This window comes from Hemitrygon akajei, chromosome 2 (genome assembly GCF_048418815.1).
Source record: "Hemitrygon akajei chromosome 2, sHemAka1.3, whole genome shotgun sequence".
Classification (NCBI taxonomy): Eukaryota; Metazoa; Chordata; class Chondrichthyes; order Myliobatiformes; family Dasyatidae; genus Hemitrygon; species Hemitrygon akajei.
The window spans coordinates 95,970,920-95,984,989 of NC_133125.1; the positions used below are offsets into that span (position 1 = coordinate 95,970,920).

Consider the following 14,070-nt stretch of genomic DNA (forward strand, 5'->3'; position numbering starts at 1 on the left):
TTCTACCACAATAATAAGAATGTTGGCACTAATAACCAAATGAAACATTTAGTCTGTGTACCCATGAGCAATATTTACTGATTTGTGATTATTGAGAAGGCTACAGGATACTTGTCTAACTAATTAACTTCATAAGATTGTTGAGGCAGTTGAGTACTTCATTCTGAGTCAAGAATTCAGTTGCTCAGGATCTAAAGAGATTTAATCTGAGACTCGATTTCCCCATTTTGTTTCTTTATATACCTTATTGCACTGTGTGGAAATTTATGTCCTCTGAGTCTCTACCATCGACATGTTGTTAAGATACAAGAGGGTAGTTTACCACCACACCATCACCACTTCAAAAAGGTTTTTGTAGTAAATGCCATCTTTGCACTTGTCTAAGATGAAAGTTAGTCATAGTTGATCTATAATTCCTATAAACAACCCAAAGAGCTAACGAAGTGTCAAATTTATTGACACAAGAAAATACATAGGATATCTTTGAGACTGGTACTAGGAGCACAGGGAATTAAACTGCAAGTGTTGTGGACAACATGCAATGATTGTTGTAACTAGCATGGTGACAAGACTTGCTTTAGGTTTAAGACAAATATTTAAATCCATTCTATTTATCGTCATGTTTGAGAAAATTTGACTTCTGATTTGTACCATATTTATTGCTGAATACATTTTATTAGGATTATGATTTTAGCATTCACAGTAATGTTTGAATAAGATTAAACTAAGAAATGTATTTTTCATGCACTTTACACCATTCTGTATATAAAAGATAATAAAACTACCGCATGGCCTGATCTAATTACTTGTAAATGAGATGTTGTCTTCCAAGAAGTAAAAAGCCCCTTGGGTACAAATAAAAAAACAATTTATAACCATACTTTATCCTTTTTAGGCTTTTGTTCTCAGTGGACATGAATGGCACAAAGTTACAGCAACAGTGTAGTTGATAAGTTTATTATTTTTGCCTCAGATATTTAGAGTATCATAAAGTATTCTTTTTTCTTATCAATTCCCTTCCTGCTATTCTGGAAAGCAACAAATTACTGGAATAAAACAGCAGGTGAATTTCACCTTCTGGTGTGTCATTATGAATCTATTAAGCCTAAGCAATCTGATTGAATTATTTTGAAGTTCACAGTTCAAAATACATTGATTACCAAACTATGTATGCAATATACAACCCTGAAATTCATTCTCTCTGCCAACAGTCACAAAACAAAGAAGAACCAATGGAACCAACACATTCAAAGAAAAACATGATCAGACATCAGACCTTCTCCCCCCACCTTCCCACTGCCACACTCAAAAACAATTGTGCAAACAGCAACAAAAAAAGCCAATCAGGAACACATAATATAAAACACAAAGGCATATTTCAATACAGTTCACTCTGGGTTTTTTTTTAATCTGTCCTTGTTCAAAATCTACAATTACTTGTTCAAGATTGCAAACCTGACTTTTTGTTTCTCATCTCCAACTTCTAAGGCCAATCCATCAAGTCCTTCACCATGTCTGTTGAAGTCAGCTAAGTTAGCTCAGATGGAAAAGAACCCAGGGTTCCAAAGTTGGAATGGCTCAGTAATTCACAGGATAGGTTTGCTGAGCCAACAAGAATATAGGCTATGTATATGGCAATAAATGTAAATATAAAACAGATCATTCACAATGCTTAAAGCTCTCCAGGATGTAACTACAACCTTAGTCAATAGGTGTATGGAAGAAATAAATGAAATTTTGATAATTATTTTTCTTTTTCTGTTTTGGATACATGATTGTAAATGCAAATATATAACAATATTGTTGCATGTATATGTCTATTAAACTGTTTTGATCACATTGTGAAAATTACTGATATTAAAATTAGGCAATATGGCAAAAATTAGACAATTTTCCAGACAAGATGAGGACATTGTCTCCATAAGCTTCGAAGGCTAGGAGATGTGCAGAGGGATGTGGACCAAATGGGCTTAGTTTGGTTAGCATGGACATGTGGGCCAAGGTCCCCTTTTTATGATGTGTTAATCAATGACACTATGACTAAGCTTCCCTCAATACTTCTCTAGGCAAGAATTACATTGGTTAACCAGTTAGAGTATTTTTTCTCTCTGAGTATAAGTATGTTATTTCCACATATTCCTCATAGAGCTCGATTTAAACATTTAAGAAAAGTTCAGGTAGGTACATGGACAGTACAGGTATGGAGGGCTATGGTCCTGGTGTAGGTTGATCAGAGTAGGCAGTTTAAGTGGTTCGGCACAGACTCGATGGGCTGAAGTGCCTGTATCTGCACTATACTTTTCTATGACTCTGTGACATTCTCTGATGGACTTCCATTTTCTGCATGCCATCGTCTTCTTTTAACGCAGCTGAGACTGATTTAAAATATTCCGAATAAGGTTCTTTATAGAAGAACAGAGTTGAGGTAGATATTCAATTTATTTCTCATTTGCAAATTCTCATCAGGTGGAAAATGTATAGATAAAATAGAATACCATTATTGCACAGTTAATATTATTCTCTGTGGATTTCAATATAAAATGCCATCAAAGCTGAATGTAAAAAGAGTGTTACACTCAACATTATTAATGGCACTTATATGTTGGTCCCAGGACAGGTCCTCTGATATGATAATCACCATCGTCATTATGTGCCGAATCAAAGGTGGCATATAGAAGGCAGATTGAAAGTCTGGTTGAATGATGAAACAGCTTCTCTCTTGACGTCAACAAAACCCAAGAGCAATCATTGTATGACGTGGGCAATCATGCCTTCCTCACTCTATCCATGAATCAGGTTTAATATCACTGGCATATGTCGTGAACTTTGCTGTTATGCAGCAGCAGTACATTGCAATACAAAAAAAAATACTATGAGCAGGGGAGAGCATGCGGTGCACCAGTGCACCTGTGCTGATGGTGGTTGTGGAGGAGGTGCTGTTGCTGGGGGTCAGGAAATCAAGGAGGCATCGAGGCCTAGGTCTTCTTTCTTACGTGATTAGATGGTTCAAGTAGAAGGTGAAAATCTAAACAGAAATAAGTACTAAGTATTCACTGAAAAGCAAAATAAAAGAAATATCAGCCGATGTTAGAAACTGGAAATATAAATAGAAAGCTTGAAATACTCTACTAATTAGGCAGTGTCTGTGACTAGAGAAACGAATTGAACAGTTCCGGTCACTGAGTGGGTTCTGAGTTGATTTGAATTTAGTTCAGCTGAAAGACTTGAAATATAAATTTGTTTCTCTCACTGCTGATGCTGCCTGCCCTGCTGAATAGTTGCAGCATACTCTGGATTTGTTTTAAACCCTTAATCTTCATGGCCACATAATTAAGTTAATTGTGACACTATTAAATAATTGAAAAATGTGATACATGGTAAACGTTGCAATTTTAGCTGCACATCTAAGTGTTATGCTTTTGGGTACATGGATGATAGCAGTAGGGGTGGTTATGGTTCCAGTGCAGGTCAAAGGGAGTAGTCAATTTAAATGGTTCAGCATGAACTAAATGGGCCAAAGGTTCTCTTTCCGTGCTGTATCTGGGCTCAGTCTCAGCCAATGCAGTGTTTTCCGTCTTCCATCATGTCTGAGATTTCCATTTGTTATTGAAGAATGATCTCTGAAGAGAGTCAGATATTAAAGGATATCCTGTTGTTCAATGACATTTGCATATAATCAGGGATTAGTCGAGACAGATTACGCAAATAAACAGAGATAATGTTGCTTGTCACTTTGATTAATCTCCTTTCAGTCCAGCATACAGAAAGGTAGTATGTGGCATTTGATTGTTAATTTTAAATGTTCATCTGAAAAGTTAGCAAATACAGATGTTCTAATCAAAAGCCATGTAACCCATCAGTGCAATGTACAAAATGTAAAGTCATTTTTTCCAGCCTCTCAAATTTAAAGAAAATAGAATGAATAGGCAGTGATGGACTTCTTTCCATTAATTCTGTGTGAACACATTGACAAAATTGGGTCATGAACCACACCTTATTTGTGTCAGCAATCTGTTTACCCTTTAGGTTTCCATAGGATTTCTTTTGCGAGAATCTGTACTCAACTGAGATATTTGTTAAGACATACTTCGACAAAAATTAGCCTTCAAATGAATTGTTCATAGGCAATTTTCTTACTTGTAAAAACAAAGCACACATACTTGAGAAATTTAATCATATCACTCATATTTTTAAGAGCTAATTGGTTGAGTTCTAATGTAAGATTGAAATGCAAACAAGTAGATTTTGCACTAATGTTGCATAGAACAACTATTGTTTGGCAGTTTTTGAATGCTGAACATGCCTATATATGGAACACGGAAAGAAAGTAACAATGACACCAGTCCATTGCTGCTTAAATGCAGACAAGATCAGGCTCAGGAAATCAGGATTTAACGGTGTGACTGTGCTCTTTACTCTTTCTATTTAAAGGGATTGTCGATATCTGCAGGTTTAGTGCAGAAGGTCATTTGAAATGGAACATGGTAATTCCACAATTAATTCCAATTATAGGTTACATGGGGAATGTTACTGACCACTAAGCTCAAGAATGCATTTCAATCCTGCTCATTTTAGCTTCTTGCATTATGGTCACGCTGAGCTGTCTTTGCAATTATTGGGCAGTGGGGGAGCAGTGATGGTGTTGGGGGGAAGTGGTAAGTATTTTAAGGACGACCTGCCAGAGGAACTTGATAGTGGGGGTGAGGAGGACAGAAGAGCTTGGGTTGGAATTTATCTCACAAGAGTCTTTTGGGAGTCACAATGTCTAAGGAAATAGCATCCTGAGGTGAAGGTCTGCCAGGGCAGTGATAAAAGATATGTCACCTTCCACAGACATACACAGTTATGAACTGTTTTATCTGAATGTTAAGGCTACTCTGAACTAAATAGGCACTGGGCCATTCTAGATGCATTGGATGATATAGATGAAATATATCACAGCTTGCAGCATACCATTATCAAATTCTATAGTTAGCTGTAAAAGTTCAAGCTGCCTAACCTATCCTTGAACCAATTAAGGCACAGTAGGTCCAATCAGGATTTGCTACCAGTGTTCAGTATGATATGTATCCATTGATAATGTGCCTATCTATATGTGTTTGTAGCTTTTTGCACTAAAGCTGAACACTTGAGTGCTCATTCGATTTTCTGCAGCTCTGAAATTACTGCTCACGTGTTTCTCCCTGGACATGCTCTTAGAAGCAAGCAGAGTCACTTCTGCAGCAGAACCTGCCTGATAGTCAACTGCTTCCATCATGATTTTCAAGTCAGTTTTTGTGAAGTGGGATGCATGCTCCCAAATCTTCACTGTCATTGCTGCTGTCTATATTCGTCAGGATGCACAATGAGTTCCAGCTGTTGTTGGGTTTAATAAACTACCTCCACTTTCAGAAATGATGATCCTAAACAGAGCTGGACAGTTTTAACCAGAGCTTGCTGCTTCTGAAAACACTCAAGCTCACTGCATGTCATACAAATGAAAATTATGCACTCACAGCACCAGAGCAAATCTTCTGCAGCCCCTCAAGTAGCACCAGTTTGGAATATGCTTTTTATGTGATTACTTACTGCCCATTACGCAGCTGGTGTGTAGAGCAGCAATGAAGAACCTCCATCTCTGAAGGTATTCGAGGCTTTTATCTGATTATTTGACTTTAATTATTTTATTTAAAATAAAACTTGGTCTTGCAATTCATCAGGATGTCACTATCTTTAAATGAGTGTTAAATGATAAAAAAGCAAGTTTATGCTCCCTATGATTCCACAGAAAATTCAGCATGGTGCCAACTAGATTATTGTCTTTGTCATAATTGTTATCATCTGTGAAAACCTCTTGGAAGCTGTTCAGACTGGCATCTGGCAGAGATAGTCACTCTTACATGGAGAACTTATTTTATTGTTGGGTATACAAAGTGACGTCAACCTCAAACATTAACACACTCAGTTAGTACAATGAGTTTGCTATGTCAAGTCAATGACATTGTACTTCAGAAAACTGCAGGCATTTTGTTTCAGTTCAGATTAATAGATTTTGTCATATTCATGAAAACCAGCAATCAATAGCACTTTACTCTAACATCTATTGTCAATAGACCTTGTACTCATTACTAGGGATACTTAATATATTGTTCCACAAAATCGTCTTTGTTGTTCATAATACGTTGGAAGTAATTGCTTAAGAAATCATTGTTCAAATGACAAATGATAAATCTTTGTTCCTTTAGCAAATGATATGTTGCATTATGAAGATGCAAGAGACTGCAGATGCAGGAATCTGGAGAAAATAAAAAAAAACTGCTGGAGGAACCCAGTTGGTCTGGTAACATCTGTGGATGAAGAGGAATAGTCAACATGATGAGACCCTGCATGTTGAGGCCGCTTTGCAGACCCAGCAAAAAAAAATGTTCTCTGTGTAGAATGAATTCCTCCAGCAGTTTATTTCTTGCATTATATTTGTTTATCTTCCACTTTTGCCACAGCCACATGATATTTGCATTGTGTGTTGATTAAAATTATTTGCTACTGCCTGCAACTCTATTTGTTTCTTCACCCAAAGTTGGATAGCATAAAATTCCATAAATGTATGAAAGATTGGAACAGTAATATTACTTTTTATTCTGAACATATACTGCCCATCAATGGTTAAATATCCAAGTGTAAAGATCAATCCACAGTGGCACAGTAGCATTGTGGATAGCACCACGCTTTATAGTACCAACAATTGGGTTCAATTCCCATGTTTGTATCTTTTCCCCATGACCACATGGGTTTCTTCCAGGTGCTATGTTTTCCTCCTACAGTCCAAAGATGTACCGGTTGATAGGTGAAGTGGTCATTGTGAATTGTCCTGTGATTGGGCTAGATTTAAATTAGGGGTTACTAGGCTGCATGGCTGGAAGGGCTGGTAGGACTTATTCTGCACTGTATCTCCATAAATAAAATAGATAAAAGTTACTTTTTAATTGATATGACAGTAAATTAAAGGACTGTTTTGTCAAGAAATGGAAGATCCAGGCTAATGCAAAAGAAATTTGGTCTTCATCTGTAGTTTTGCTTGAGAAATCTACATTTTTTATGTACACCAAGCATACAATGTAACATTCCTGACCAAAGAAGAAAATTTTGGAAACTGGGGTATAATAACCAACCACTCTTGTCTTGTACATTTAACATGTGTTTGTTCACATCTGGTACAGATAAAGCAGCATGTAATTATCTTCTTTTAAGACTAGTGCCAAAATATAATCTGACTGAATAGTATGCATCTTAAATACACATAGAAAAGACTTGCATTTATATATTCCCTGTCATACTCACAGAATATCCAAAACATTTCATAAACAATGAAGTATTTCATCAGTGAAGACATTGTTTTAAGTTGGGGAATCACAGCAGCAAATTTACCTAAAGCGGGTCTCCCATGCAATAATGAGATAAATAAGCATATAATCTGTTTCAGTGATGTTGCTTAAGGGATAAAGCATTGGCCTGTAGACCAGAGGAACTCCTCTGCATTCCATCAAACTCCACTGCTTTCCTTCAACCAGGACCAACAGATCTTTTATAGTTTTCACAGCTCCAAGAACGCAATACAGCCAGAGTATTGTTTTCAAGTAACAGCTAAATTATCAGCCAACTTCACAGCAATAAGTGGGACTTGATCCCATGATTCAAATAAAAATCCCAAATCTGAGTAAAGTTAACGCACAAGAAAGGTTCTTAGTATTTGCATGATGTAGAACTAGCAGTTTAGAATAGGTTGCAAATTGAAGTGCAATGTCACTCCAATATATAGCATCACATTGATAATAAGAGGAAGTGGAGTATAATGATTCACTATTCAATTTGAGTAACTGTTGATCAGTTTTATCTTTGTTATGGGCAGATTGAAAGAGAAAACCCAGCAACAGCCATTCCAAGCATGTGTCAGGTGACAATTTATCTATGTTAGCATAGTGAGGAAATATATCCATAATTTTTAAAAATATTGATTGAAATACAGTGTGGATTAGGCCCTTCTGGCTCTTCACACCACGCTGCCCAAACAACCCATCAATTTAACTCTAGCCCAATTATGGGCCAATTTACAGTGACCAATTAACCTGCTAACAGGTACATCTTTGGATTGTGGGACAGAAAATGGAGCACTTGGAGGAAACCCACGCAGTCACGGAGAGAACGTACAAAGTTCTTACAGGCAGCATCTGGACCCTTGTATTGTAAAGTGTTGTGCTAAACACCATGCTGCTGTGCCTTACAAAGCTCTAATAGTTTATGATTAATACCTTGATTTATTGAACATGATAAAAGCTTTCTGAAGTACTTATGAAACTTATTGTAACTGCTGTAGGTATATGCCATGGTTGCATCTTTTGCAGCCCCCTTGTTTATGCCAATATTTTGATTTATAATTTGCCACACTCTGTACACTTAAAAGGACAATGGTGCTTGGAAATATTCCAATAATCACTTCATAACATACATATAAGTAGAAAGGCTCTGGTTATGCTGGCAGCAGCTGTGTTATTTGGCCGTGACTACCTTTTATTTCATTTTACACAGTTTATTATAGCTGAATAATAAGATCAGCATTTCTACCATTGATTTTTGAAACATCCTGTCCTCATTCCATATACAACAACCCCAAAAACAGAGGAAAAATCAGACCTAAATAATTCCAGGATTTGCATCCAGCGGTTACAAAATATTTGAGATATGTGGCCAAATCTCCTTTCTCTATTACAACATCACATCTTAAGAATAGTTGCCATATCAGTACTGTCATCTCCCAAGAAAAGTTGAGTATACTAAAGAAAAGTTGAAATGATCTGAATCAGATCATGTAGATTATTGCAAACTGTGCCATATCACTGTAGCTAAAAGGCTCACACTCAGATAATGGGAGGGACCCGTGGTGTAAAAAAGATTGGGCACTCATGCTGCAGATCAAAAAAAGGAAGATGTAGGTTAGGGAAGGAAATCAGAAGAAGGCATTACATAACATTATTTTAATAAATTGTACATCAGGTACTTTAGACAACTTTCATATTTATGACATGCTACCATACATTTTTTAAAGTATTTTACCTATAATCACATTCTCTGAGAATTCTCCATGACCAGCTTGTGATTATCATTTTTCCATTAAGGAAAAAATAATCAACCAATACAATTTGGGACAGATTCATCCCTTTCAGGCTGGAACATTTGTGTAGCACTTCTATAATTCTACAAATTTGTGTGCAGTTCAGCAAATGTATTCAGCAAAGTTGTTAGAAGAAATGTTTATCTGAAAGATTTGTCATCATAGATCTAAATGTGCTTGTTAAAGGAACAATGTAATAAGACAGATGATGCTAGAAATACTCAACAGATCCGGTGTATCAGTGAAAAATTTAATAGAGCTAAAATTAGACGTAATAATAATTCCAGGGCCTGTACTCACTGGAATTCAGAAGAATGAGGGGGGATCTCATTGAAACCTATCTAACTTTGAAAGGCCACAATGGAGTGGATCTGCAGAGGATGTTTCCTATGGTGGGGGGGGGGGGGGGAATCCAGGACCAGAGGTCACAGTCTTAGAACAGAGGGGCATCCTTTGAGAACTGAGATGAGGAGGAATTTCTTTAGCCAGAGTGTGATGTGCAGAAGTTGATAGATATTTGATAGTCAGGGCATGAAGTGATACGGGCAGAAGATACAGGCTGAGAGGGAAATGGCCTAATTCTGCTCCGATATCTTAGGGTTTTAATCATTAGAAGAACATTCCATCATTGTAACCATAAAGAATTAATTAAATACTTGAAAAAGAAAAGTGAAATTGAAGAGATTCAGGGAAAGAATCAGAGAATGAGCCTAATTTGATTATTCTGACAAAAAGCTGGCACAAGCAAGGGGGCTGAATGGTCTTACCTCATTATAAAGCTCAATACATTTGTATGCATAATTTCACCACTTAGCATACAATAGTCAATCTATAATTTTAGAAATCTTCTAATTTCAAAAATATGCCTTTTCTTAAAAGAAAACTATGCAAAATATACTGTTATTTTATCATTAACTACAGTAAAACGTAGACATTTAAAAAAGCAGGTTTCAAAGTTTAAAGTTCAAAATGCATTTATTATCAAAGTATGTATCAGCATTATACAATCTTGAGATTCATCTTCTAACAGGCGGCCACTAAACAAAGAAACCCAAAAGAGCCCATAAAAGGACAGTCATATACTCAATGTGCAGAGAGAAAACAGAAAACCACTCAAGCATATAATGTTCTGAACTGAAGTCCACAAAGAGTTTGTCCATGGACACTTAGTACAGCACAGAGCTGAGAATGTCATGGAGAATATGAAGCTGAACTGGCTGGACCCCCACCTCGGGCCCCAACATCCTAGCCTTTTCAATTTGACCTGGCACCTAAACTGATGTCCGCACGTTGGGTTCAGTCACTTGGGGTACGCTCTAGTGCCCGGACCATTCCTTCAGATTCCTTAATTAAAATCAGCAACTTTAAAGCATGCAGTCATTATTGTGCTGTCCTACTATTTGCCTCCAATTTAGACTTGCAAAATTCACAAACGGTGGTAAACTCTCCCACTATTTTAAGTCCAAGTCAAATAATGAAATGATGTACTTAGCGTCATTCTCAATGTATCAATGGACCATGCTACCCATGCTTCCTTCCATTCAATGGGCCTTGGTTCCAGCACTCTCTTCCCACACAATGGTCCCTAGTTCCTGTGATTCATTTAAACTTACTGGACCCGTTCCCTTGAAATTTATTGGTTTCTGTACCTCATGATCCTTTGAAACAAAATGGGTTGACAGGAAAATTTATGATTCTATTTAGTAATATCTTTTTTGAAATATATTCAAAGTCCATCAGTATATTAACATCCTATAATCCAGAAACTCTAATTGTCTGACTCCACCAAAGCTGTGAGTGTACCGGAGGAAATGAACTTTATTCTAGTTATGTAAATCTTTAGCTCAGACCCAGCTGGTGTAATTATTTTACTGAATGGTCTAAGTATCATATTCCAGGAAAAACTGCTCTGGGATTCAAAATATAGAGGGACAAATGCAGAAAGATAAATTATAAGCATACGTACAATGAACTTTGCTTGCATTTACCTGAATAAGGCTGCTTGAAAAGTCGTTGAACTGTAATGATTTGAGGTGATAAAGAAAAAAAGCATTTTGAAGGAGAATTCAAAACAAGCGGCATAATTTCAATATCTAACCAAATCACTGAGGAACTGAATCTGATAATGTTTCTTCATTCAAACAACATTAATGGTCAACATCTCTGCCTTTCATATTCTGTGGATTTTAGTTTAAAACAGAGATAATTTCATTTTTGGGAAGGCAGAATATCCATTAATACAAGTAAAGACAGGTAAATAGGTTGAGCTGCAGATTAGCCAATTAAGAAGTTTCAAGCTGAAATGTTTATCTTTCCTCAGATGCTGCCTGACCTTCTGATTGTTTCCTGAATCATTAATTTCATATCAGTCTAACAGTGATTTTTTGGATAGCAGGGTGGAGGAATGTCTCTGCCAAAGGAGGTGTAAGATGCTCTTTCCCTCTGCTAGACTGCAGGTCACCATTGGGCAAGATATAGCACCTGCTTAAACCCCCATCATGTGAAGCCATGGGAGCAAATGGAGGATGGTCGCATGAGCAGCTGGTGCACATCTCAAGTGCTAGTTATGCAAACTCTGACACCAGGCAGACAATCTCTAAAGAGTATTGATAATGGCTATGGGTCACCCATCTTGTATAGACATTGCACAAAAGAAGGCAAGCTACTTATGTAGAAAAATTTGTTAAGAGCAGTCATGGTCAAGACCGTGATTGCCTATTTCATATGACATGGCACAAAATGAATGAATGAATGAATGGCCAGCATTTGCAGTTTTCTAGACCTCAATAATCTAAATATGTGAATAGATGTAAGGGGTTGAATAGGATATACTGCTCCCCTGGTTCTAGCATCGAGCTATATTGAACAATCGTAATGCCACACTAGTGGTAGATAGAGTGGAGAATATCTGTGATTTAAAACCTTTATGGTTCTACGAGCACATTTAAGACTGAAAATTGCAGCAAATACTTAACTAAACTTGGCTTCTTTTTCTGAGCTCCTTAAAGCTGTTAGGTTACAGGTGTCCTTCCTGTTTCAATAACGTTCCGCTCTTCTCATTTGGCTGGGGCCAACTTGCTATTTATTATAAGTTTTATCTCAGCTTTCAAGTTATCAAGATACCGCATTCTGCATACCTCACTGGAATTTTTCCATCTGATATTTTTAAGAAGAATCTAAGGCATTAATTATAGCAAATGCAGGCCAAGAAAAATAGGATACCATCTGTTTTTAATTTTTTCAACTTGAAGGTGTATTGTATATTATTAATATATGAGCACTTAGCACATATATTCAGTTGAAACTTCTTTGTGCTTTGCTAGTGAAGATAGGCAATCCACTTTCGTGAATGGCTGATTAACACTTAGTTTCGAGCAGTATATTTTTCCAAATAATTAAGATTTAAAATCGGGCTCTGAACGGTCTTTACTAGACACTTCAATTTCTATCTCCCGTCAGGGATGCTGCCTGACCTCTGCTCTGTGTGTTGCTCTTTACAAAGGATTGTTATATCCTGGGAATTATTGGTGATAAAACGAACCATTGTGGAAAACTAAAGAATGAATGAGAATCAGAATCAAGTTTAATATCACTGACATACAATATGTCATGAAATTTATTATTCTGCGGTAGCAGTACATTGCAATAATAATAAATCTATAAACTACAAAAAGTATATATGTAAAAAGAAAAATAAACTAAATAAGAAGTACAAAAAGAGAGGGAAAATGCTGAGGTAGTGTTCAAAGGTTCATTGACCATTCAGAAATCTGATGATGGAGAGGAAGAAGCTGTTCCTGAAATATTGAGTGTGTGTCTTCAGACTCCTGTATCTCCTTGTTGATGGTAGCAATGAGAAGAGGGGATGACATATGATCGTAAGGGTTTGATTTGACTTTTCTACCAACACCATCTTGCTAATTGTCCAGAACATTTCAGAATTTAGACAGGGCGTACAGATCAGGTTTTTTTTTAAATGCCTGATTGCTGGAAAGAATGTATGTCTACACTGCAGTAACCTTGGTCAGAACACTCTAATGGTCCAACACAAGGTAACTTTTTATGCGTGAACTTTGAGATCTGGTGGTGAGAGCCTGGCAAGGATTAAAACTTTCAGGAGTGGAGAGAAGGCAAATGGAGAGCTTATATTATGTTAAAAGACAGTGCATCATGAAAATAAACCCTTCTAGTTTCTGCTGTCAGTATGATTTTTTTTCTTTAACGGAAGGAGATCTTTGGAAATGAGAATTATTTTACACTGCATGCCAGAAACACTCAATATTCTTAAATACTTACTTTCCTTTTCAAAGTAGCACATAATAGCACATAAAAGCTATCTCTACAAGGAATTGCTTCAGTTAAATGACAACCATTTTATTCTTTCATCCCTTAGTACTACGACTGAACCACAGCCCATCTGACACCTCTGAGAAGAAGAGAGTTAAGAGCAGACTAAAAAAATTTATATCAAGGCGACCTTCATTGAAAACTTTACAAGAGAAAGGTTTGATTAAAGGTAATGTGTTTGATTCCTCAGTGAAATCCCCTTACTAAAATACTCTGATGTATCATACCCTCTGATAGAACATGAATTGTTTATTTATCAAGTGTGCTTCACTAATGGGTAAGGCAGAGACTTACAAAATAAAAACAGGCAAACTTTTATGACATTTGTCTCACAGAAACAATGAACTTGCTTTTGTATGGCTGCTGCAGTTTCTGATTGTGGCTGTATGTCACTACCACTAAAGGAAGAGAAGGAGACTAACTTAATGCAACATCCAGACACTGCTGCATTGATTTTATTCCTTTGAAGACTTCGTGTCTGTCATGACTATTGCACCACACAACATTGTTGGAGGATGATTGTAACTGAGTGCCGCAGTGCATTGTCTCTTTATCCTGTCCACTTTGGGACCTGGAAT

The 14,070-nt window shown here is 36.7% G+C and overlaps 1 protein-coding gene across 2 annotated transcripts in view; it reads left to right on the top strand.

Moving 5' to 3' along the window:
- The window catches only part of LOC140714573 (rho GTPase-activating protein 15-like), a 734,693-nt gene that overhangs the window by 445,105 nt on the left and 275,518 nt on the right, over positions 1 to 14,070 (top strand). For both annotated transcript variants that reach the window (XM_073025883.1, XM_073025887.1), the window contains exon 10: positions 13,539 to 13,661. In XM_073025883.1, coding sequence (XP_072881984.1) covers positions 13,539 to 13,661 — 123 coding nt within the window. The remainder of the gene's footprint in view (positions 1 to 13,538; positions 13,662 to 14,070) is intronic.